Genomic DNA, 25,617 nt, shown 5'->3' with positions numbered 1-25,617 from the left:
ATCCCGCAAAGAGGCAGCCTGAAGGCACTCACTAGGGATAGCTCTTACAATGAGCAAGTTGACAACCTCATGCTCCTTGCCGATCCTGATGAATATCTGTCACAGTGGGCAAGTTGTGCCAGCATGTAGCGGTTCCAAAAAACACAGCGGTTCAATTCGCAAACCGAGTAGTTCGCTTCGTCTGGTAAAGTAAACCATAAAATACCGATGGTTCAACTAGAAATAATTACTAATCGAAGTAAACCGGTTTGTAATCGCTAATGTAAATCTCTTTTTTGGTTTAGTGACATTCTTCTGCTCCGTAGCGAGAGAGAGAGAGAGAGCACAACAACGACTCCTGTGTTACTCTCTCTACCTCTATCCCCTCACCAACAATCTCCGCCGTAATACGTGGCCGGGATCTCTCAGGCGACGCCGTCTGTTGACTGTAATTTAATATCCGATTTTGACCATCTTTGCCCATTTGGTGGCGCGTATATATATATACGTACGCGTAGAGTATTCTTCATGCCGATAAAATTAAGGTATTTAAGCTGAATCGTGGATGGGTCAGAAGAAAAAAGCTCCCGCGCCGTTGGATTCGGCTCTGATCAAGCTCGAATGCGAGAAGGCACTGAAGTCATTCGGTCGTGGGAGCTACAACAAAGCGATTCGTCTCATTAAGGATTCATGCTCTCGCCATCAAGACTCTGCCCTAATCCACCGTGTTCAGGGAACTATCTGCGTGAAGGTTGCTGCTGTCTACGAAGATCTAGCTACGAAACAGAAGTATCTCCGGAATGCAATTGAATCTGCTAGAAAAGCTGTGGAGTTGTCTCCTGATTCGATTGAGTTTGGGCATTTTTATGCCAACTTGCTTTACGAGGCTGCTAATGATGGAAAGAGAGAGTACGACGAAGTTGTGCAAGAGTGTCATCGTGCTCTCTCTATCGAAAATCCGATTGATCCTGCTAAAGAGAGTTTGCAGGATGAAACTCAGCTTAAGATATTGACACCTGAGGCTCGTATTGTTCATGTGCAGGATGAGCTCAGGTCACTAATACAGAAATCCAACATTAGTTCATTGTCCACTTGGATGAATAATCTGGGAAAAGGTGAAGAGAAGTTTCGGTTGATACCTATTAGGAGAATGGCTGAGGATCCTATTGAGAGTAACTTGGTTCAGACCAGGAGGCCTAATGAGATTAAAAAGGCTAACAAGAGTATTGAAGAGATAAGGAAGGAGGTTGAAGTTAGGGTAGCTGCAGCTAGGTTGTTGCAGCAGAAGTCAGAGTGTGAGAATGTAGGCGCTGTTGACAACAAGGGATCAGATGCAACATTAGGTTCGGGGAAGAGAAGCGGTGAGAGGAGAAAGCATGGGAATGCAAGGAGAAACGGCTCCACAGCGGATAGAAGGGATCGGGTTAAGTCATACTGGGATTCTATGAGCAAAGAAATGAAGAAACAATTGCTTAGAGTTAAGCTTAGCGATCTTAAGAGTCATTTTAGTGCTTCAAAGGATGGGAATGAAAATGAGATTATTAGTGAAGCTCTTTCCTTTTGTGAGGCCAATAAGACTTGGAGGTTCTGGGTTTGCTGCCAGTGTAGCGAAAAGTTCATAAAGTCTGAGGCTTATATGCATCATATTGTGCAGGTGCACATGGGTAATGTCTTACCTAAGATGCAAATGGTTCTGCCTCAAAGTTTTGACACTGAGAGGATTGATATGCTTCTTACTTCCCCATGGAAACCGTTGGATCTCTCTGCTGCGGTAAAATGGCTTCGCAGTCGGCAGAAAATCCAAAACTCTGAGTTTAGTGAGTTTCACGCTGGAGATAATATGGATGACGGTGACGATTGCTTCAAGGATGCACGGAATGATACTTCACCAGAGAAAGAAAGCCTTGGAGACTCTTGCAAGGGTTGTGATGAGAATGACCCAGAAGAAGGTAAGCTGTCAATCACATTTCCTCCTCCTGATGGATGGCCTATATCTGATGATCCTGAACGTGCAAAGCTCCTTGAAAAAATCCGTGCAGCCTTTGAGCTACTGATCAGACACAAATATTTAGCTGCCAGCCATCATGATAAGGTGATACAGTTTACGCTGGATGAACTTCAGAATCTTGCCTCGGTGTCACAATTCTTAAATCGTAGCTTGAACCAGTCACCCATATGCATCTGCTTTTTGGGAGCTTCCCAGCTCAGAAAAATTCTCAAATTCCTGCAGGACTTGTCTCAGGCCTGTGGATTGAGTCGATATTCTGAACAAAGTAACCCCAACGATGAATTTAATTTTGGGGCCCTGTGTAGAGAAGTTACAGAGGAGATTCTTCTTGATGGTGAAGATTCATGTCTTCTTTTGGATGAAAAATTGCTTGGCACTGAGTGCATCCAAGAGATATATATGGGCTCAGCATTGCATAATGTAGCTGTAGCAAGTTCTGGGGATATTGCTAATGGAAATGATGTGTCTTCTGGTGCGGATGGATTTCTTTCATGGATCTTCACAGGACCCTCTAGCGAGGAACAAGTTGTGTCATGGATGCGCACAAAGGAAGAGAAAACAAATCAAGGACTGGAGATCATGCAACATCTTGAGAAGGAGTTCTATCACTTGCAGAACCTCTGCGAGAGAAAATGCGAGCACTTAAGCTACGAGGGAGCACTGCAGACTGTTGAGGATCTTTGTCTTGAAGAAAGCCGGAAGAGGGAGACTTCAGCAGAGTTTACCCATGAAAGCTATGAATCTGTGCTGAGGAAACGAAGAGAAGAGCTAAATGAAAATGACCTTGAGTTGGTGTTTATCAGTAGTAGGTTTGAGTTAGATGCTTTAACAAATGTGTTGAAAGATGCTGAAACTCTTAACCACAATCAATTTGGATATGAAGAATCATATGGCTGCACGAGTTCTCAGCTACGTGATCTGGAATCTGGTGAAGCTGATGAATGGGGGATGAAAGATTCCTTACATGAGGCTGACAGTTTCATAGAGGTTGCGATCCAGAAACAAAAAGAGCAATTGTCTGCAGAGGTAACCTTTTCTATCAACACGACTGCGATGATCACTAACTGCCTTTCTGCTTTAAAAGTAATCTCTAAATGTGATATCACAGCTTAGCAGAATTGACGCGCAAATGATGCGAAATGTCACTGGGATGCAGCAATTAGAGCTAAAGCTTGGACCGGTTTCCTCCAACGATTATCAGATAGTATTGTTACCTTTGGTGAAGTCCTACATGCGTGTTAGTATCTAAATCTTTTGACCTTGTTACTTTTTATTCCATCGGTTGCAGTGTACTTTCAGGTTCTAATTGGCATTTCCATCTAATTTCTCCCTCTTTGTCTCTCTTCAGGCACATTTGGAGGCGTTGGCAGAGAAAGATGCCACTGAGAAGTCTGATGCTGCAAGAGAAGCGTTACTTTTTGAGCTAGCTCTTGATTCTAAGAAGGAGGGTCGAGGAAGAAATGATAATTCAAAACACACGCTGGAAAAGTCGAAGGACAAGAAAAAGATTAAAGACACTAGGAAACTGAAGAATTTGAAGGTTCAAATTTATTTGTTGTTTACGTTTTAGGTATTTCTTGTCTATATTTGTAACTAGCTTTAATGTTTTGTTATAGGCTACTATTGGAAACGACCATCGCTTCAATGGTGACTCAATTGAGCACAGGTGAAGATCTGCTTTGAACATAATTTACTTTAAGATGGTGTAACCTGGGAAATCTTTGTTTCTGTAAATGTTGGTGGTGAATGATGTGAATGATTTCGTTTTCCAGCCTCCTTTCGGTTGCATCTTTTGGTGATCATTCAGAGGCTGACGTTGTTTCTGAAGCCATTGAAGCGTTAAGTGATGAGGAAGAGGAATACAGACGTTGTAACGAGTTAGAGGAAGAGGAGAGGAAGCTTGCAAAAACTCTAGAGTATCAAAGAAGAATTGAGAATGAAGCTAAGGAGAAGCACATCGCCGAACAAAAAAAGAAATACAGCTGTTCAGATCCGATGAATGTGACAGAGGCAGTGTATGATGATTGCATAGAAAATTTCTTTGATGATGCTGATTTACAAGAACAAGAAAAACCCATAAATCAGGTAACAATAGAGTGACAAGGTTGTGGAGGTGTGATTTTTGTATAGAATTTATCATTTTATCTCTTGAAATTAATTTCTGGGTTTCTTTGCTTTACTAGGAGAAATGGAATAAACAACTTGATGACTTGGAAGGAGCCAAAGTGAATATAAATGGAGTTTTCCCGTCAACAAATCATTGTGTGATATCTGATACTGCAAAGGTGCTGGATGTAATATCCCAAGAAGGTTAGTGGTCTTCGAGTATGAAAATATGTGTCTAGTGATCTTTGTGAGGCACTTATATTTGACTTTTTGTTTTGCAGTAGTGCCTAACGGTATAGCTATTCAAGCTGGTGTTTTCCAATCTGATCAACGCCCTGGGAGGAGGGGTAGACGCCAAAAAGCTTCAAACAAGTTGGTTGATGGAAAATATCAGGTCACACTTTCTGAGAGCGAGGATAGTAAATCTCAGAGGTCAGGCACCGACAGTGAGAGACAATCTGAAACTCTACGTAGCAATGGTGGTAAGACTTTATTTTTCCAATTATTGTCCTAGATCCTTCTCTTTGTCTCGTTGTTTTTAAAGCATTGATAGTTTGAATTGTAGATGATATGATACGGATCTATCTGTCGGAACTTGGAACTAATGAAATAGTTTAGATCTCTACAACAAGTGTATCTTGATTTTTGCGTTCTGTCAACGAGGAATGACAGTATTTGCATTAATTTCAACACTATTTTTTTCTAATATTATTGATCTAGCATTCAATATTGTATCCTGGTGATGTAGATGCGGGACCAAAGACATTAAGACAATTACAAGCTGAAGACGATGAAGAAGAAAGATTTCAAGCTGACCTTAAAAGGGCAAAACTTCAAAGCCTTGGTAGGTTTTCAACCATCCTTGTTTACATATCATGTCTGACAGGCATTTGTATGAAGCATGGTTTACTGTATACATATACCACTTCCCTCCATCTCTGTACACATTCTTTTATCTATTTCTTGTAGACATATACATATATCTTTTTTTTTCTCATGCTTTGCTTATGCCAACAGCTGCTACCTTCTCTTTTAGAATTTTCTGTGATAATATTGGGGTGACAAAGGCCCTTGATATGAAGCATCTGACATCAGCACATTTTGTTTGAACCCAGATGTGTACCGAGGTCGTAGAAATATGACATCATGTTTGAGGACATCTCTGGAAGACAACAATGATTGGGTTTTATCTGATGTCACAAAGGAATCTCAGAGTTCGCCCGGAGTTGCCATATTTGGCACAGGTCTTCAGAATGAAGTTGGCGAATACAATTGCTTTTTAAATGTTATCATACAGGTAATCTTCACTTCTCATAAACTGTTTAGTTTTTTGGGTATCAATGTCTATAATTTCCAGCTTAAAAGTTTTCCGTTTTTTTATTTATTTTGATTTTGGTATGATTTTAGTCTCTGTGGAATCTGGGGATGTTTCGGGCTGAGTTCTTGCGGAGCTCAACACTAGAGCACCATCACTTTGGAGATCCTTGTGTTGTCTGCTCATTGTATGCGATTTTTACAGCTTTAAGTACTGCTTCGAGTGAAACACGAAAAGAACCTGTTGCTCCTTCATCTCTCAGGATTGCTTTAAGTAACTTGTATCCTGATAGCAGTTTCTTCCAAGAGGTAAAGAATCAATCTCTGGTTTTACAGTTTAAGCTTTTTGTTTTCATAAAGGAGCCTAAACTTGGGCGTCATATGGTGGACAGGCTCAGATGAACGATGCTTCAGAAGTATTGGCCGTAATCTTCGACTGCCTTCATCGCTCATTTGCTCAAAGTTCAAGCGTGTCTGACACAGAATCTGCTGAGAGCAACAGTACGGGCTCATGGGACTGTGCCAATCGCTCATGTATTGCCCATTCTCTGTTTGGAATGGATGTTTCTGAGCAATTGAATTGCTACAGCTGTGGGCTGGAGTCCAGGCATTTGAAGTACACTTCCTTTTTCCATAACATCAACGCTAGTGCCCTACGCACCATGAAGGTATCATATGAGTGTTCATTAGACGTGCGTTTTCGCATATATTATTAGATTATTCACTTTGGTTTTGTCCCTCTTTACGCCTAATAGGTTACATGCGCTGAAAATTCATTTGACGAACTTCTAAATCTTGTCGAGATGAACCATCAACTAGCTTGTGATCGCGAAGCTGGTGGGTGTGGGAAACGCAACCATATCCACCATATTCTCACCACTCCACCACATGTTTTTACTATAGGTAAAACCTTTTCTAGGATTCTGATGACTGCAAACCTTTTCTGATCACTGATATTTTGGGACTTGCAGTTTTAGGGTGGCAAAACACATGTGAGACTGTAGAAGACATAGCCGCTACTCTTGCAGCTTTGAATACAGAGATAGACATCAGCATCATGTACCGTGGTGTGGACCCTAAGAACACATATAGCTTAGTTTCCGTGGTACGCATTTCTTCTTCTTCTTCCCTATGACAGTACAAGACAAATGGTGTCGAACTTGAAACTGCCTGTACTTTGTGTTTTCATTGTTTGCTTTCACCCTAAAATGTTTTTTTTTTGTTTGGTATCTCTGCAACTCCAGGTTTGTTATTATGGACAGCATTATCACTGTTTTGCATATAGTCATGAGCACGATCAGTGGATCATGTACGATGACCAAAACGTCAAGGTAAGACTTTCCTTTCACCGCACTTTGCAGGCAGATACACTTGTTGACATTATCACACATTTGATGTAATATCTTCAGGTTATCGGTAGCTGGAGTGATGTTCTTTCTATGTGTAAGAGAGGACATTTGCAACCACAGGTTCTTCTCTACGAAAAGAAACTTTAAATTAGAAAACAAAAGTAAAAACAGAGCAAGTAGAGTTACGTTGCGACAGATCTCCCAAAGTACAAACTGCAAAGAAAGTAAGTACTATTTTTTGATAATCGAAAACTCGAGAGGAAGAAATGTGATTTTTACTCATCTCAGTAGTTTAAAGAGGATGGGGAAGAAGATTGTCTTTAAGATTAAAGCATTAGTGGTTTCAGTGGAGAGGTTTTAGAAGATGTCATATAGTTAAAGTAATCTTGGCCAAATCATTGTCACATTAAGCATTATATGTTCATAGAAATTCCCACACCAATGTGGAGTACTTAAAGATGTGGGGATCGGATCATAGACCAATTCTAGCATCTATACAATCAAGTCCGGAAAAAGTTTCGAGAAAATTTATGTTTGATAAAAGATGGATTGGAAAACCAGGACTTAAAAAAGCAGTGTTAGAAGGATGGAGCGGAGAAGGTTTGAAGGAAGACCGCCCCATTATGAAAAAAATCTAGAACTGCAAAAGAGTTATCTCCATATGGAAGAAATCAACCCGAACAAATTCGGAAATGCTTATTAAAGAACTCCATGATAAGATTGAGGAAAATTATGCTGATGATAGTGCTTCTCTAGAAGAGCTTCGAGATCTTAAGAAAAGATTGGGAGAAGCTTATACAAAAGAAGAAATTTTTTGGTACCAAAAGATTCGCCAAAACTGGCTGGCATTAGGAGATAAAAATACAAAATATTTTCATGCCTCAACGAAACAGAGAAGGGCAAAAAACAAGATTTTAGGCATCTTAGACGATAACGGTGTATGGGTCGATAATGAAGAAGATATCGAGAGAGTTGCTGTGGATTATTTTGAAAATCTTTTCTCATCCGCAAACACGATAGATCCTTCCATAGTTCTTAGAGATATCTCCCCGTCCGTTTCCTCAACAATGAATGAGTTTCTAGTAAAAGAAATCACCGAAGAGGAAGTTAAACGCGCCTTATTCTCCCTAAACCCGACAAAAGCTCCGGGTCAGGATGGGATGACTGCTTTATTTTTCCAACGTTTTTGGGAAATAATAAAAGGTGATCTCATTAATATGGTGAAGAACTTCTTCAGCTCCGGTATCTTTGATGAAAAGCTGAACGAGACCAATATTTGTCTAATTTCAAAAGTGGAAAGACCGCGGGAAATGTCAGGTTTCCGTCCTATTAGCTTATGTAATGTAAGCTATAAGATCATCTCAAAAATATTGAGTCTAAGACTTAAAAAATTTCTTTCGGAATTAATCTCCGAGACACAATCTGCATTTGTTGCAGGAAGACTAATCACCGACAATATTTTGATCGCCCAGGAGAACTTTTATGCACTTCGCTCTAACCCGACAAATCGGAAAAAGTTTATGGCTCTCAAAACAGACATGAGTAAAGCTTATGATAGAGTAGAATGGAGTTTCCTCCGAGCTTTGATGGAAAAAATGGGTTTTGATCATAAATGGGTAAACTGGATAATGCAATGCATCACCTCAGTTTCATACCGTATTCTGATTAATGGGGATCCAAAAGGACGTATTAGACCGTCACGAGGCATTCGGCAAGGAGATCCTATTTCTCCGTATCTTTTTATTTTGTGTACGGAAGCACTCATAGCTCAAATTAGAAAGGCCGAGAGAGAAGGAAAAGTCCAAGGTCTTCGAATTTCTTATGCAAGCCCAAGAGTTTCGCACCTTTTGTTTGCTGATGATAGCTTGTTCTTCTGCCAAGCAAATGCAGAACAAAGTAAAGAAGTTATTGACATTATCCGCTCTTATGCAGGGGCTTCAGGACAAGAAATCAATTTATCCAAATCATCCATTATGTTTGGTAATGAGGTACCTTCTCATGTAAGGCACGATATCAAATCAATTCTCGGAATATCACGTGAAGGAGGGATGGGGACATATTTAGGACTTCCAGAAAAGATTCATGGTTCAAAAGCTCAAGTATTTGCATTTGTGAGAGATAGGCTACAAACACGAGTGAACACATGGTCTTCTAAGTTTCTTTCAAAAGGTGGTAAAGAAGTCCTAATCAAATCACAAGCAAAAGCCCTTCCGACTTATGTAATGTCGTGTTTCTTATTACCAAAAGCAATATATTATAAGCTTAACAGTGCGATTGCCAATTTTTGGTGGAGTAATAAAGTAGAGAGTCGGGGAATACATTGGATTGCATGGGACCAAATTTGTTCTCAACTATCAGACGGAGGTCTTGGATTCAGGACGTTGGAAGAGTTCAATCTCGCATTATTGGCGAAGCAATTATGGAGATTATTAAGATTCGTAGATTCTCTCTTTAGTCGGGTCCTTAAAGGACGATACTTTCGGTATTGTAGTCCTTTAGAGATCACTGTCTCTAATCGTCCGTCTTATGGTTGGAGGAGTATGCTAGCCGCCAAAGATGTTCTTAAACTTGGAATTCGCAAGACTATTGGGTCTGGTTTTGGCACATACATTTGGACCGATCCTTGGATACCAGATTCACCGGCTCGCCCTCCTAAGGGACTTGCAGTGGAGAGAGACCCACTTGTGTGTGTCAATTCTTTGATAGACTTTAGGACTAAACAGTGGAAGATGGACCGTCTTCGGGATCTGTTTCTCTCGGAAGAAATTACCCTCATACTAGGGATCAAACCGAGTCTTAATGTCTCGAGTGACGGTTATTGTTGGACCATGACAAAGTCTGGTAATTACACCGTCAAATCTGGATACGAAGTCGCGAGAACTCTTTCTCGTCCTATTTGCGACCACCCTTCTCAGGGACCTAGTGTTACGGCATTAAAGGCGCAAGCTTGGAAATTAAAAACTACACGAAAAATAAAACATTTTGTGTGGCAATGTGTCTCTGGTTGTTTGGCTTCGTGCCAACGACTATTTTATCGCCATATTGGCAGAGATAAAGGATGTCCTAGATGTGGAGCAGAAGAAGAGACGATCAATCACTTGATCTTTGAATGTCCTCCAGCTAGACAAGTTTGGCCCTATCTAACATCCCATCATCCCCTACTTTGTTTCCTTCACCTTCACTTTACAATAATTTAGATTATTTGTATTGGCGTGGTAAGGAAGTGGGTGCGGATGAGGAGATCTTAAAGATTTTTCCATGGATCATGTGGTATATTTGGAAGGCGCGAAATCGAAAGATTTTTGATAATTTGTGTGTTCCACCTCATGAAACTTTGGATTTAGCAATTCAAGAGGAAGGAGAGTGGAGACGAGCAAATCAACGAGAAGATCCCCAATCCGAGACAAACCCAACAGTGCAAATGACACAAATTCCAGAGTTTAATCCAGTATGTTTTATTGACGGGTCTTGGCATGAGGCGGAGGCTAGGAGTGGACATGGCTGGCTTGTTTCATGTGGAGGAAGATTGTTGCATTTAGGACTTAAAGGCTCACGTAGAAGTCTTTCACCCCTTCATGCTGAATTGGAAACTCTTTTGTGGTCAATGAAGTGCTTAGTGGCAATACCAATGACAAGTATCCTCATTTTAACGGATTGTTCAGATCTTTTAGAGATGACATCTAATCCTGAGGAGTGGCCAACTTTTTCTGCAGAATTGAGGGATTTTGTCTATTACAGAGATTTATTTGCTTGTTTTAGTATTAAGTATATCTCTCGTAGTGGTAACACTTCCGCAGATCATCTTGCAAAATGTGCAAGAGTTCGCGGGTTTTGTTTTTCCCATGTAAGTTCAACGGTACCTGATTGGCTCTCTATAGAATCGAGTTCTTTTCCGTGAATTAATATATGGAGTTTGATTGTCAAAAAAAGAAATATCTATACAACTTTCGAGAAAATAAATGAAAATTCATTACAACCTTTTTTTCTTCGGTCGTTTTGTATAAGATCATATCAATTTTGATAAATATATTTATATGATCTTATGGGACTCGACTTCTCAACAATGTGTGTTTATGTCTGAAGCTTAAAAACTAGTTCTTAATTAATTTGTTACACGCTTGGTTTTGTTGTTGTTCAATTTCCACGTTTAGGGAGTGTTATTGGTTTGTGATTTTGAAAGAATTTTAGGCCATGATTGGTTGGGCTGTAAAAAGTTTTTAAAGCCACTAAAAAAGTTACAACCCCAAAATTAAACAATCATTCTTTAGCTTTTCTATTTTTTCTCAGAGCCCAAATAATATTTTTTAATTATTTTGTCTGTAAGTTCATGTTTTTCTAAAGCACAATTTTATGGTCTTTAGAAGGTCTATACCTTCTTTCTCTTTTTTTCACTTTTTTCTCATTTTTTTAAAAAACATTACTATAGTTTTCATATATATATATATATATTAAATTTAGTTTTATGGATATAAATAATAGGTAAATATCTACTTTATGACATATATATAACTTACATTGTTTATATATATATATTAAATTGATATTTGTGAATTCTATTATATAACACATAAGTACAATTTACCAATAATATTTTTTTGTTTAAATATACAGACAACCATGATCTTATTTCTACAACCAATTTCTTCAAGTAATAATATTAAATTAATAAAATCTACAGCCTAATTTCTACAGCAATAAAATCTATGGCTACAGTCATCACACATACAACAAAAATTCTACAGCAAAAATCTACAGTTACAGATGAACCAATCACACACTTAATGACTTTAAAAATATATTGAAAGTAGATAAATTAAAGATTTTCAATGATTACTAGAGAGTTTTGCATAATTTCTATGATTAGTTTTTCCAAAATCTTTTTAGGGGTTGTTATTGTTTGTGATTTATATGGATTTTTAGTGACTTGAAATGTCATGAAATTTTTTTTGTTATTCAATTAAAATTTTATAAGACTCTGTTAAAGTTTGGTGTTGTTAGATTTTGATTTGTAAAAAGTAACTTAAAGTCTTTGTAAATCTGGAGTTATTTGATTCATATTTTAATACAGTCATTACAAATTTTGTGTTATTCAACTTAAACAGTTTTCATGATTGTTAATGATTTAAAATATTGTGTTATTGGATTATGATTTTATACTCTTTTCTTCACAAATTAAAATCATGAAAAGTATCACAAAAAGAGAGAGATTGTGAATCATGACTTTGGATATAAACAAAAGCCAATGATACGAACAGATGCAGAAATCTTATTAACAGTGATGACAATATATATATTCTAATGGCTCAAGTTCCACATGTGCTCCGGTAATCTATGTGAAAATCAACACACAAACAACTTTTAGAACAAAGCAGTTTAATCTAACACATGAAAAGTAAATATCCAACAAAATATTTGAAAATAAAACTTCAAGTTCTTCATGGATGGTTCCCTGTTCATGTAACTTTACTTACGAATACCATAGTTTTTGTGTTTATGCGTGTGATTTTCACTTTAGTGGAGATACCTTCTATAGAAGATGGAAGAATAGTATACAATATTTTGGTGATATGTTATAATTTTGGAGAAATCACAAATCAAAGTTTATAATTATATTCAGGGAGATTTTACAAGATTATAAAAAGAGTTTTAATGACTTTAAAAATATATTGAAAGTAGATAAATTAAAGATTTTAAATGATTACTAGAGAGTTTTGTATAATTTCTATGATTAGTTTTTCCAAAATTTTGTAAAGTCTTCTTATCCAGGGAGATTTTACAAGATTTTCAATAATCTTGTAATTTTCAATAAAATCAATTCAATATAACTTTAGATGTTTAGTAGTTCAATTAAGATAAGACTGAACATAATAATTATTTTGTTACTCAATCCAATTTAAAACCTAAATAACTTGGTCCCAAAATTGTTTATATCAAGATGATCAAGTACAAAATTCAAAAAAACTTGATCAAGTCCAAAACTCAAAAAATAAACAAGTAAGATATATTTACTGTTATATCAAGTAAAAACAAAGCAACTATTATTAGTAAACAAAAACAAACTCAAAAACAAGAATCTCCCCTGAAGATACTCAAACAACGTTTTTTTTAATCAATCTTATAATCTGTATTTTACTTAGTCTTCTTTACTAGAGAAATATCCGGCTTATATACCAGACTACTTCTCCTTCTTCCCTTCTCTCATTTCCCAAAAACCATTAACACACAGACACACTAACGCACACATCTCTCATTTTCAAAATCCTCATTTTCATTTCTCAATTCTCCAGAGTCTCTTGTTCTGTTCCCATCGAATGAGCAATACAAAACACATCCACAAAGGGTTACAGGAGAGGCTTTTAGATCTTCTCTTGATCGCTCTTATAGTTTACATGACTCTTAAAGGCGGCACGAGTGGGGCTTGTGCCGCGTGCAAGTACCAACGTAGACGCTGCGCCGCGGACTGCCCCCTCGCGCCTTACTTCCCAGCCGAACAACCGAAACTTTTCCAAAACGTTCACAGGCTATTCGGCGTAAGAAGTATCGTCAAGATCCTCGAAAAACTAGACGAAACTCAGAAACCAGAAGCAATGAAATCAATCATCTTCCAGTCTTATGTCCGTGACCGTTCTCCTGTCCACGGTTGCCTCGGCGTCACGCAACAACTTCAATACATGATCTGGTTTGCTGAAGAAGAACTCAAAGCTGTCAATTCTCAATTACAACTATATCGCTCTCAACCACAAAACGGTCAAAATCAAAACCAAAACCATAATCATAATCAGATGATTCATGAGCTTGGTAGTGATCATAATAAGCAGCAAGAAGATGTTACATCGCAGCAGCTTGACTTGGGTATGGGACTTAACGTTAACAATAATCAGAGCAATGTCGTTACACCATTCTTTAGTTCATTATTACCAGTTTCCGAAACACAACAGCCACAAATGTCTTACACTTATAGCTGCAGTGAGGTTAACAACAATGGCTATAGTCCTCCTGCTTATAATACAGATTCGGGCAAGGAGATTCTGACCAACAATAACAATGTTTGGGGTGATCAGAATCGATTTCTGTATAACAACAACAATGGAGGAGGATACAGCAACCAAAACGAGAGCTGTCATGAGATGAAGAGTAACGGTGTAATGGCAATACAATCACAGCTCGTAAATCTGCAAATGGTATCAAATCATCAGCGAGTGGAAGAAGAAGAAGCTGATCATGAATACGATGAACTCCATCAGTTTCTTGATATCATTGACGATAGGCAATCATTTGGGGATTCTAAAGAAGCGTAGGCCTCAAGGTAGGGGTTTTTTCCTTTGTAAAACTATGAAATATGTATTTTCTTCTTCTTCTGTAGATATGGTGATTGAATTGGAGTATATTGGTGGTTGTAGCTCTGGTGGATCGTTGAAGGAACAGATTGATGAAATTGGAGAGAATGAATTGAGAAGTGCAGCTACTTGTTTCAGTCTAACCAGTGTGAATAATTGAATTGATTTCTCAATTCGTGATCCCTAATTATGCTCTCGAAATTTTGTTATACTTTTGTTGACATTTTATTATTATCTTTTAGTCAGAGACTTAAAGGTTATGAATTCAGAGTTTCTCTAATTTTAATAATATATCTTTTTGGAGTCTCTAATGAACTTGAATATTAGTGCAACGTAACTCTATTTGCTTTATTTTTCTTGGGTTTTTAACTTGTTATTCAAGGGACGCTTCTCTGCTAAAATCTAACATGGCTGAGTGAAGAAGAGAGACACAAGACAAATGTTAATGATGCATTAGCTCCCGAGGATACTCACATTACTCAGGTAATTATACTAGACTTCCACTTATTTATGAAACTCAAAAATGTAATGTTGATCTTGTGTTGAACCTTGAGGAAATAATCAAGAAACTGTGTGTGTTAGTAGGTTAGATGTTGGATCCCGAACTAATACCTAAAGTATCATGCTCCCTAGAAGCTGAAGCCATGTTCATAGGACTACACTAAGTTTTGGAAATATAGGCTACAAGCATGTGATTGTATTCCTCGAATCTGATTCCAAAGAGATGGTTAGAGCAGCCCTACGAATGGCTTCAGCCTTCAGCTTAAAATTGTGTCACATTCAGTTGGTTGTACAAGAACTCTAGTAATCATGGCAGAATATTCTCGAGTGTAATGGTTCAAGAATAATTGATATATCCATACGTGCGTTAGAAAAAAAAAACATGTTCGATAGTATATCAGAATATTTTAACTAATGATTTTGAAAATATCTTCAAATTATCTGTTATTTTTTTTTTTATCAATAGATATTGTTTAGGACTCAAACGAGATAATGTAGAGGGAAGTTGTTTACATTATTTAGAATTTTTTGTGCCAAATTATCCGCTTTGACATTTACATTACGAGAAATTAAAGATAAAGAAAAAGAAGTGAACTCTTCCTTATCGCTCTGAAACTCCTCCAAATACGCTGAAAATGCTGGCCATTTGGTTGGGAAAGACACCATCTTCATTAGGTCTGAACAGTCTGTGAAAAACCTACTTCTTGGTTGTCGGCACCAATCATACACTTCATTGTCCAGAATAAAGCGTCGACTTCAAATTATCTGTTAATGAAAACATTTACACTATTTCTTTGAATTTTGCATTTAAATTATTTTGTTAAAAAATCAAAAGTCAAAAACTTAAATCTTTTAGATGATAATTCTTGATATTAAAATAAAATGTCAGAACAAAATTTATGAAATTCACTCAAAATTCATAGAAAAAAAAAACACTGAAACTATTCAATATATTTTATTTGTTTTGAGATAGGTGTCAAATGTTTTATTCGAATAACACGTCTAGTTAACGTGAAAGGTGAAGCCATGCACTAATCACATCGTTAATATCCCCTAATACTATCCTAATACTATACACTAGAATTTTTCAAAACGACAGTGTTTTTCTGTGACAAGGTAAAGAGAAAGAAATATCTCCCAACCTGTCAACACTTAAAAAAAGACATAAAAGTCTGTGGCGACCAAAAGAAGTGAGAGAGAAAGAGAGAGATATGATATTATTAAGTAGTAGTATAAGCCTCTCAAGACCAGTTTCTTCTCAAAGCTTCTCTCCACCTGCTGCCACTTCAACAAGGTATGGTTTTATGTTTTGAATCACAACTTCATTAGCTCCGATTAACCTCAAGATCATTAATTTAGTTATAGGTTTAGGAACAAAGTTACAGAATCAGATCCTGGAATGGAACTATCTTGGATTATAGAGATTCTTGGTTTACTGATCTCAGAAATTCTGTTTTCTCTTGGTTTCACTTATGACAGGAGATCTCATTCCTCTGTCACAGTCAAGTGCTGCTGTTCTTCCAGAAGGTTGTTGAAGAATCCTGAGTTAAAATGTTCCTTGGAGAATCTCTTTGAAATCCAGGCTTTGAGGAAGTGTTTTGTTTCAGGGTTTGCAGCTATTTTGCTTCTCTCTCAGGCAGGCCAGGTATGTTGGAGCCGACATTGCTATAAGCATGTTCGATTGCAACCACAAGCGGTCTGAAATTTCTGAGTTTCTTCTGGCAGGGTATAGCGTTGGATCTCTCATCTGGTTATCAGAACATTTGCCAACTAGGGAGTGCTGCTGCTGTGGGAGAAAACAAGCTGACTCTTCCATCTGATGGTGACTCGGAATCAATGATGATGATGATGATGAGAGGCATGACTGCTAAGAACTTTGACCCTGTTAGGTACTCTGGAAGATGGTTTGAAGTAGCTTCTCTTAAGCGTGGATTTGCAGGTCAAGGCCAAGAAGACTGTCATTGCACTCAGGTAATTGTTTCTTCAAGTCCACAAATTGTGAAAACACATCCTCTGCTAACATAGTGTGAGAACCTTTCAACTGTTGCAGGGAGTATACACGTTTGATATGAAGGAATCAGCCATTAGAGTAGATACATTTTGTGTTCATGGCAGCCCTGATGGATATATAACAGGAATCAGAGGGAAAGTTCAATGCGTGGGAGCGGAAGACCTCGAGAAAAGCGAGACTGACTTAGAAAAGCAAGAGATGATTAAAGAGAAGTGTTTCCTACGATTTCCCACCATTCCTTTTATCCCCAAGTTGCCTTATGATGTCATAGCCACAGACTACGACAACTACGCACTTGTTTCTGGAGCCAAAGACAAGGGCTTTGTTCAGGTGATTCTAAGAGAAAGAACTCATGAGTTTGAGAAATATCTCTTGCACTGATCTCTTATATAAACCTAATGTGTTTGATATGTTAGGTATACTCAAGGACGCCAAATCCAGGACCTGAGTTCATCGCAAAGTACAAGAACTACTTGGCACAATTTGGCTATGACCCGGAAAAAATAAAGGATACACCACAGGACTGTGAAGTGACTGATGCTGAGCTAGCAGCCATGATGTCCATGCCAGGTATGGAGCAAACACTGACCAACCAGTTTCCAGATCTTGGATTAAGAAAGTCAGTCCAGTTTGATCCCTTCACAAGTGTGTTTGAAACCTTGAAGAAACTTGTACCGCTCTATTTCAAATAGAGCAAGCTTCTTTGCTCAAATTCTTATGTAGACTATAATCACTGTCCATATATACATATCTTCCAGAATCAAAACACTCTTCTGATCATAACACCATTGATTAGAGAAGTTGCATACACTCCACAGAGAAACCAAAAGTACTAATCTTGATGCGCCAAAAGACAAAAACCATCAACAACAAACACAAAGATATCTCTTTAGTATTAGCGATTTTATCCCACATCGGATCTTAAGTGGTATATATAAGATATGGGTCTCTCCACATATTGTCAATTGGTTTTAGGTTGGAAGTCCACAATCTAATATGGTACCAGAGCCCGATCCGCACATACTCAACCCAATCCACATCGGCCGGACCCAATACTTGGATCGGATCTTAAGTGGTATATATAAGATATAAGCCTCTCCACCTATTACCAGGTAGGTTGGAAGCCCACCGTCTAATATTTAGTACTCACAATACCATATAAGTAAACCAAGCAAGATACTCACTTTCGGAGTTTGGATATCTAAGTGAGATCTTCTTCTGCTTCTTCGTTAGATCGCACTAAAATAATCTGGAGAATAAATCAAAACGGAGAATATCAACGTTGAGAACTACCCCGTGAAGCACTGATACCTAGCACTACCAAACCCAAAAGGTGTATCAAAATTCTTGAATATTAAATGGGCTTTTTAAACATATATTATTGGGTTTGCAAGGGTGAAAGGCCCAAATTCGTCGGTAGATACTTAAAACAAACGACACACGTTTCTAACCTCTCAGAGCAAAACGTCATGCAAGTCGAAATCCCATCGCCGTATGATCACGGAAGCAGAAGGCAACGGCGAATTCGACGAACGGAAGAAACCCAAAAGCAGAAGAAGATGGTGGCGATATCTATGTACAGAGGCAACCTTCACAAAGTTCCCGACGTACCTCGCCGGTGGATAATGCCTGACCGTAATCTCTCTTTCAAGGATTTCAAATCTCTTCTTCATCGCCGTAAAAAAGCCCTTTCTCGTCTCCCCCTTAACCCTAATTTGAACCTTAGCGTCAAGACTGAGTTGGTTACTGATCAGGAGAATCCAATTCTTCCATCTGAAGCGAACGGTTCTTCTGGGAAGCAGAAGCTATTTGAGGTAAAGAGAGAGGAGATTTGTGGGAATCGGGTTAAGGGAGATGAGAACAACGACAGAGGTTTTGAAGGAGCTCGATCAGACGGTGGAGATCGTCCCGGGAGAGTGACGGAATCAAAGGAAACCGATAATGTGCCACACAAGTATGCGGCCAAGGAGGAGGAGGTATGTTTGAATTTCTTTGATATTAATCTCTATGTGACCTTCCCGATAGAATTTGAGTACTACTTAGCTGAGTTAAGTCTAGAATCGCCATGCTCATTGAGTTTTGTGAAGTACATAGGAAGATTGGGAAAGATTATGTCATTTTAGGTGAATTTACTGAAGTTAAGTGGCTGATCTGTTGAATTGTAGAATAAACGTTGTATAAGCGAAGCCGCCATGGTCACAAGCAGTTTGATTCATTGATGTGTGTGCTCAAGTAGTTTAAGTCACGTTGATAGATGTTGTGAATTTGTGATGCAACAAGTCTATTGATGAAACAATCAGGCAGGCTGCAATAGAGTTACCAATTAGGGAACCTTGAAGGCTTAAATCTCGTAGTTATTTTCTGTGAAGTTGTTTTGTTTCTCTATAGCTTTGTTGTTTTTCGTTTCGTGACTGTATTCTCTTTTCTCGAAACAGACGAATGAAGCAGCTGAAAAAGTACCAAGCGAGACAGAGTTAAAACGGAAAGAAGTGGAGGAGAGATTACAAGTTTTGAATGCAAAGAAACACAATCTAGTCCAAGTGCTTAAGCAGGTCAGTTCAGTGTCTGCCCTTCTCTCTATAAAGGTGTTTCACCTGTATACCGATTCCCATTTATTGAGGTAATCATACTCGTCAAATTAACTGATACGCAGATTTTAAATGCTGAGGAAGAATTGAAAAGACGCAGCTACATGCAACAACAAGGAACCACCGTAGCCACTCGTCCTTCTCTTCCACTCCATGTGGATGTCTCGAATGACTCAGGAGGTAATGTTGGTACTCACATGGAAGGCGGGGAAACTGATGATGCAGCGAATCATAATAATGCTCAAACTCGTACTCTGCTTCGACTGTGTGGCGCTTCTTCATCATCTGAATCTCCTCTGAGAAGAGCAGCAGCCTTGTCACAACACAATATGGTAAATATTCAATATCTTCATTTTAAACAACAATATAACCAAACTACTTAGAATCTCTTTGGTCAATCTCTGATTTTGCATTCATATATGTATATATGATGATTGATTGTTGTTGCTGTTTATCAGGTTCCACATACTTCTCGATGGAGCCCGCTCGTTGGTCCTTCTCAACCCGGTCCTGCAGTCACTGTTTCTGCGTCTGGAACAAACTACATTGCTTCATCTCCTTCACCAGCGGGTTTTGGTGGCACTTCTGTTTTCAGAGAATCACGGCTTCAGAGTCCATGGAATTAGCCAGCTTCTCCTATATCTTTTTGTTTTTCGTAGCTGTAACGTGTTCATATTGATTGATGTATAAATCAGACTCATCCATATCTTATTAGTATTACTGCAAAATGCAAACTAATCCATTTCTTCTTATTTTCTCAAAGGTTCATATCTACATTGATTGTTATTGACTGAATCAGCTGAGCAGATTAAACAAAAAGCTGAACTATGAGAATATTTAATTGTTTCTTCAGGAATATAAATTAACCCCAAAAGCTCTCTTTAATGTGCAATCAAATCTATGAGCTTCTGCACCAGATACTGCTAATTCCAAGATATTGTATATATCTTCACTTTGCGGATGGAACCGATCACCAGATACAAACGCTGAAACGCAATCCTTGATCTTAATTGATGACCATCCGGGCTCTTTGATCACGCCTTTTGCTTTCATATTCTTTCTTACATTTGCAGCTTCTTCCAAGTTCCCTGTGCTTGAATATATATTGGCTAGTGTTACAAGTGCAGTTGCACAAGTAGGATCCAGCTCTAGAATCCTCTCAGCAGCCCTTCTCCCACGTTCAATGTCTCCTTTGGCCTTACACGCAATGAGAAGTGTGGTCCAGACTACATCGTCTTTCTTCCATGACATCTCATTGATCATCTTCTCTGCATCACTTAGCCGTCCTGCTCTACATAACAGATCAACCATACAACCATAATGTTCCTTGGCTGGTCTCATATTATACGTCTCTTGCATCATGTTGAAATAGTGAAAACCAAGGTCAAGCTGTCCCGAATGAGTGCAGGCGGTGAGAACGCTGATGAAAGTTACAGAGTCGGGTCTGAAACCAACCTTTAGACTCTTCTCAAACAGATCAATAGCTTCTTTGCTCTTTCCATGTTCTGCATATCCATTGATCATAGCTGTCAGAGAAACAATATCATCTCTATCTGTTTCTCCGAATATCATTGAAGCTTCTTTGATACTTCCACATTTCGAGTACATATTAATCAGACTACTACGAACCGTGGAGTTCTGTTCTAAACCAAAACAAAGAGCAAGCGCGTGAACTTGCCTGCCTCCCTCAATAACTGCCATGTTTCCTGAAACACTCAGCAAACTAGCAAGAGCAAAATCTGTTGGTTTTGTCCCTGATTGTCTCATCCATGAGAAATACTTAAAACCTTCTTCTCCAAAACCGGCTTGACAGTACCCTCCAATAATGGTACTCCACGAAATAATGTCCCTGCATCTCATTCCTTGAAACAAAACAGAAGCAGAGACTAAATTCCCACATGTAGAATACATCTTCATCATCGAGTTACTCACTGACAAAGAATCATTTAAACCTAGAGACAAAACATTACAGTGGAGCTGCTCGCCCCACACAAGTCTAGAAAGACTCGCACACGCAGAAAACATTGATGCAAAAGTTTGTTCATTAGGAGGGACTTGAGAATTTCTCATCTTTATAAATGTCTCCACAGCTTTTACTTCTTGACCGATTCGCTTGTAAGCCACAATAAGGCTTGTCCACGAAACCACATCCCTCTCACTCATATTTTCAAACAAACAAAGTCCGTCCTGCATTTCCCCACATTCAGTGTACATTGTCGCGAGTGAGTTAGCCACGCAAAGAGTGGTAACAAAGCCTCTCACTATCACATGAGTATGAATCGCCTTACCATATTTAACTTGACGTAAACCAGCACAAGCCTTCAAGGCAATAGCAAATGTATAAGTATCAGATAGTTCTTCCGATCTCGACATTTCAGAAAAGTACGTAAGACCTTCCTTGTAACGACCAGCGTGAACCAACCCCGTAATAATCGCTGTCCATGTTACAGCATTTCTAAAAGGCATTTCGCTAAAGACTCTGCAACTCTTATCAATCTTTCCAACTCTCTTATACATATCCAGTAAAGAACTTCCCACATATACAGAGCTGAGAAGCGAAGTTTTCACCGCATAAGCATGCAAAGATTCTCCATATGCAATATTGGAGCTTTGACCACAAGCCTTGAGTACAACACTTAGCACAGAGGTATCAGGTGAGACGGCATGATCAACAACACGCATTGCGGAGAACAAAATCAGTGCTTCGTCAGAGTTGTTTGCAGTTACGTATCTTTTAATGATGGATGTCCATGAAACAATATCTCCGTGGGGCATTTTATCGAACACTTGGCGAGCAGCTCGCAAATTCCCTGCATTGATGAGACTCCTAAGGTGAGAGTTGGGATCAAATTTGACCATCACCTGATTCGAGATACGGACAATGTTCTCCTCAACCGGTTTCTGGAGCAATGAAATCGAAGTTGTACAAAACCGTTGGATTGTGCCGCAATTTCTCACACTCGAAATCATGTTTTTGTTCAAATTCGAAACCAATCGTTACCTTTACCAATTGTACCGAATTAACTAGAAACATAATAAACCGAATGTTAACCAAACCAGTCGGTACACATTTGCATCGAACCATAATAAATATCCGGTGTGGTGTTTGTTTGTTGAAAAAGGAGGAGAAGAGAAATGGGGATAGTGACTAGAGCCGGAGATTGGTCGTTCAAGGCTTTCACGGCGGGGCTAGGGCTCGCCACCATCTACCTCACCGCTACTTTCTCCTTTAATGTCTATCGTGGTCTCTCTTGGCACAACGCTCAATCTGTATGTTTCTTCTCTCCCTTCACTTGTCAATTTGGGGGATCCACGTTTCCTCTACATTATTATTTTCGTTTCTTGTTAGATGATTGAGGTTCTTCGGCTGTATGAAAATGATCACTTGTAGAAAGTTTCTTTGATTTCATTGGGATTGCTGTTGACCTGAGGGCCAAATTTAGGGTTTATGAAAGTTTCTATATTGTTGCTAGTTCTTATCTGATAAACAAATTTTTGTGCAGTAACTGTTAGGATTTGGAAAATTTTAATCATATACTACATGCTTTGGTTCTCTGGAAATGGTGATATCTCTGGCATCGTTAGAGATTACTGGTTTAGATACTTAGTCTACGCAATGGATCAGCTGTGTTAGTAATGTCTTTATCTTTCTAGCAGCAAGATCTTGTCCCAGTTTGGATATTAAATATGTGTTCTAAGTCCATAATATATCTTAAACTGATAGAGAAGGCCTTTTATGTGCGAAGTTGTGAGGAACTTGATAAGAACATATTTAAAACAACCCATTGAGACTTCATTAGTGAGAGAGACTCTCAACCATAACCCGGGAAAATCCACACACTAACCAATCTGCTTATAAGTTTAGTTCTCACTCACCGACCATGATATCTTCAATCTTAGGCTCGGTACACAGTAGACCTATACCTAAGAGTGAAGCCTCTGAACATTACTCCAGCCAATCAACATCCTCTTCTCCCCTGTGTCTTGGATTCAGAGCTATTGTTTGCATTAGGTTGCTAAAATTGTTTCCTTGGCTAATATTCATTCACCTTTTTTAGTTTCATGGAGAAAGTGAATTTACAGTATCAAAATGAAAATGCAATGGTTGTTTATGGTTTTCTCAAGATTTTACAACTGTTTATGAGAAATTTAATGTTCCTGTCAAATTTTAAGAGAACTCAACTGGTAGATGCCATGTGGTAATAATCCATGGTTTGCTTTAATTTGTTTTTGTATCCCTTGACCTTTCTTTTACTCTTGGTGTATAGTTTTACTTACAAATCTTACATTGTGTTATGCCCTTCTGGACTACAAATCTTACCCCTGTTAATGTCTTATCCAAAGCTAAATCCATTTTATGTTTCTTTTCCTTGCAGAAGCTGGAGATTGAGGAATCTGAAGAACAACCCGAATGATCCGAATTCAGTTGCTATCTATCCCTCAAGCAGCAGATGCTTCCTTGAATCTTTGTGTGTGTTGTTTCTTTCATACAACTGCTATATCTTTGTTTCGATTCTAGGAGCAATTAAATAAATGAAATTTTTTGGTTGATACCTTCACTAAATTTGTAATGTGATTCTAAAAGTTCCGTAATAGCAAAAGAACAAACTTTTCTTACAATAGTTACACTAAACTACTGACAAATTGTTAAGGTAATATAGAATCTGTGAATCCGGAAACTGGCTTGATGACAATAGAACATGAACCCGGAGGAATAAGAATTGTATGAACGCAAAATGGATAGCAAAAGAAAACTTATCATTTTCGATATCGAATACTATGAAGTATCAGAAGCAACGATAAAGTTAAACTCTACAATACATTACAAGAGAAGAGCACAGAGAATGCTTTAGTGAATTTGGATTTCAATAATCAATGAGCTCGTGATTCCATGTAAAGCGATTTGGATTTCTGGAAGACAAATACAAGGTTTCGCCATAGGACAATTACAAAATCCTTTTCGTTTCTTCACTTATTCAAAAGCCAAACATGAGTAACAAGATGAATATCTGAGATTGCTAAAAAGGGAGATAAAGAAACTCATGAGCTTCCTCATGCAGCCTGAGCTTCCTTTCTCATCACTCTCGCATAGATCTCATAGCAGCATCCTGAAACAAGCACACATCAGAAGGCAATCCAACTCAAGACACACAAAACTATGTCATCAACACCTAACTATATGAGCTACACACACTATTCTACTAAGTGCTGATTATATCTAAACAGAGGATGCAATAACATTAATTCAATGGAGATACCATTGGCGAGATACCACCATCTAAACCATCCCAGCTACTACATTATCTACTATCCAATTTACTTCCACTGTTTATATGAAAACATGATCAGATAATATGGTAAAGCACAAGAACATCTTCAGAAAACTAAGGATACATTTTCATCTGCAGCTTTTCTTGATCGATAACAGAAAAATCTGTTATAAGATGAATCGCAACAAAAAACATCCTAAAGTGAATCTCTAAACACTTTTATCAGTGACTACCAAGTTCAGATTCATCCTATATGGTACAAGATGAATCACAACAAAAAAGAAACTGATCATGTAAAGAAAATAACTTCACATACCAGCGACAACGACAACTGTGAGCACATCTCCAATTCTTTTCAATCTATGAACACCTTTCTTATGCGACTTGAATCTCCTCAAAGATGCATCCTCAGCCAAGAGCTGCAACAAAGACAACCATTGAAAAACATGAATCTCAGAGAAACTATCAAAAAATCAAATCTTCTAGGAGCCATATCCCTCTTTGCCTCAGCTAATTTCGATTCGGTATTGCTCTTTCAGAACAATTACACTACCTACAATTACTATTTGACATACAAAGATCCTTCCAAAACAAATTTTCTCCTTTTCTAAACAATCTAATCTGACCGAATCGATCCCTGATCCCTACCCTATAACAGATATAAATGTAAGAGATACTTACAGCTTTCTCACGAGCACCTAGCTCCACATGGAACCCGCGACGGGATTGAGCTAAAGCACCATCCGTCTTCTGCATAAAGATCAAACGATTTTGTCATAAATATAAGAATCGAACTATATCCGTTAAAAGAGATTCGATTCGATCCAAGAACAAAACCTGGGAAGAAGATCGGAGGTGAGATGAAATCGAGGTGTTGAGTAAAAACGCCATTTCCGATGAGGAGCCAAAATTGAAGCAGTGAGATGATAGCAAATTAGCCACTAACTATCGAATATCATCAATGGAGACGAAATCGAAAAGGTCTTTTTCTGCAAATTTCTCAATAATGAACTTATTAAATTGTAATTTTCGTTTTCTGTTTTTGACCCATACCTTAAGAATAATTTCATTTTGACCCCGAAGTTATATAGTATACATTTGTAGACCTCTTCTGTTGTGATGTTATGAATCTGGTATTGGATGCAAAACTAATG

General features: G+C 38.2%; 7 protein-coding genes and 1 pseudogene across 10 annotated transcripts; 6 read left to right on the top strand and 2 right to left on the bottom strand.

Annotated features, from left to right (window-relative positions):
• Nucleotides 1-146: 146 nt before the first annotated feature.
• AT3G47890 (Ubiquitin carboxyl-terminal hydrolase-related protein) lies at nt 147-7,148 on the top strand (the record flags this gene model as incomplete). Of its 2 annotated transcripts, NM_001339339.1 has the most annotated exons (16): nt 147-184; nt 285-3,013; nt 3,096-3,224; nt 3,336-3,527; nt 3,604-3,653; nt 3,760-4,072; nt 4,171-4,297; nt 4,375-4,575; nt 4,842-4,937; nt 5,209-5,390; nt 5,501-5,716; nt 5,800-6,075; nt 6,163-6,310; nt 6,379-6,512; nt 6,652-6,738; nt 6,817-7,148. In NM_001339339.1, exons 2-16 carry the CDS (start codon nt 545-547, stop codon nt 6,901-6,903), a joined length of 4,707 nt encoding a protein of 1,568 aa, NP_001319705.1. In that variant the 5' UTR covers nt 147-184; nt 285-544. The 2 variants fall into 2 exon arrangements, with proteins under 2 accessions (NP_001319705.1, NP_190372.3); NM_114658.4 differs by lacking the exon at nt 147-184 and having other exon boundaries at nt 263-3,013; nt 6,817-6,903.
• A 35-nt stretch (nt 7,149-7,183) lies between these two features.
• Nucleotides 7,184-10,600, top strand: AT3G47875 (annotated as a pseudogene; the record flags this gene model as incomplete). Its single annotated transcript has 1 exon — nt 7,184-10,600.
• Nucleotides 10,601-12,720: 2,120 nt separating this feature from the next.
• On the top strand, nt 12,721-14,395 carry LBD27 (LOB domain-containing protein 27). Its single transcript, NM_114657.6, has 2 exons — nt 12,721-14,062; nt 14,157-14,395. The coding sequence occupies exon 1, from the start codon at nt 13,068-13,070 to the stop codon at nt 14,052-14,054; it is 987 nt and encodes a 328-aa protein (NP_190371.1). The 5' UTR covers nt 12,721-13,067; the 3' UTR covers nt 14,055-14,062; nt 14,157-14,395.
• A 1,326-nt stretch (nt 14,396-15,721) lies between these two features.
• On the top strand, nt 15,722-17,473 carry CHL (chloroplastic lipocalin). The gene is made up of 5 exons (NM_114656.4): nt 15,722-15,888; nt 16,074-16,239; nt 16,320-16,565; nt 16,645-16,935; nt 17,022-17,473. Exons 1-5 carry the CDS (start codon nt 15,806-15,808, stop codon nt 17,295-17,297), a joined length of 1,062 nt encoding a protein of 353 aa, NP_190370.1. The 5' UTR covers nt 15,722-15,805; the 3' UTR covers nt 17,298-17,473.
• A 588-nt stretch (nt 17,474-18,061) lies between these two features.
• On the top strand, nt 18,062-19,946 carry AT3G47850 (tRNA (Ile)-lysidine synthase). Its single transcript, NM_114655.5, has 4 exons — nt 18,062-18,581; nt 19,041-19,157; nt 19,259-19,525; nt 19,652-19,946. The coding sequence occupies exons 1-4, from the start codon at nt 18,075-18,077 to the stop codon at nt 19,817-19,819; spliced, it is 1,059 nt and encodes a 352-aa protein (NP_190369.2). The 5' UTR covers nt 18,062-18,074; the 3' UTR covers nt 19,820-19,946.
• Nucleotides 19,947-20,042: 96 nt separating this feature from the next.
• On the bottom strand, nt 20,043-22,234 carry AT3G47840 (Tetratricopeptide repeat (TPR)-like superfamily protein; the record flags this gene model as incomplete). Its single annotated transcript, NM_114654.2, has 1 exon — nt 20,043-22,234. Exon 1 carries the CDS (start codon nt 22,161-22,163, stop codon nt 20,043-20,045), a length of 2,121 nt encoding a protein of 706 aa, NP_190368.1. The 5' UTR covers nt 22,164-22,234.
• AT3G47836 (uncharacterized protein) lies at nt 22,226-23,815 on the top strand. 2 transcript variants are annotated; one of them, NM_114653.4, is made up of 2 exons: nt 22,226-22,463; nt 23,570-23,815. In NM_114653.4, the coding sequence occupies exons 1-2, from the start codon at nt 22,426-22,428 to the stop codon at nt 23,724-23,726; spliced, it is 195 nt and encodes a 64-aa protein (NP_566895.1). In that variant the 5' UTR covers nt 22,226-22,425; the 3' UTR covers nt 23,727-23,815. The 2 variants fall into 2 exon arrangements, with proteins under 2 accessions (NP_566895.1, NP_001078255.1); NM_001084786.1 differs by having other exon boundaries at nt 22,310-22,463; nt 23,573-23,815.
• An 86-nt stretch (nt 23,816-23,901) lies between these two features.
• Nucleotides 23,902-25,580, bottom strand: SDH7 (succinate dehydrogenase subunit). The gene is made up of 4 exons (NM_114652.4): nt 25,301-25,580; nt 25,145-25,213; nt 24,780-24,882; nt 23,902-24,301 (listed from the first exon to the last, which is right to left on the bottom strand). The coding sequence occupies exons 1-4, from the start codon at nt 25,352-25,354 to the stop codon at nt 24,246-24,248; spliced, it is 282 nt and encodes a 93-aa protein (NP_566894.1). The 5' UTR covers nt 25,355-25,580; the 3' UTR covers nt 23,902-24,245.
• Between the last annotated feature and the right edge of the window lie 37 nt (nt 25,581-25,617).

Source organism: Arabidopsis thaliana, chromosome 3 (genome assembly GCF_000001735.4).
Source record: "Arabidopsis thaliana chromosome 3, partial sequence".
In the NCBI taxonomy this organism is placed as follows: domain Eukaryota; kingdom Viridiplantae; phylum Streptophyta; class Magnoliopsida; order Brassicales; family Brassicaceae; genus Arabidopsis; species Arabidopsis thaliana.
Note: the sequence above shows the minus strand (reverse complement) of the source record. Positions and strands in the feature narration are given on the sequence as shown.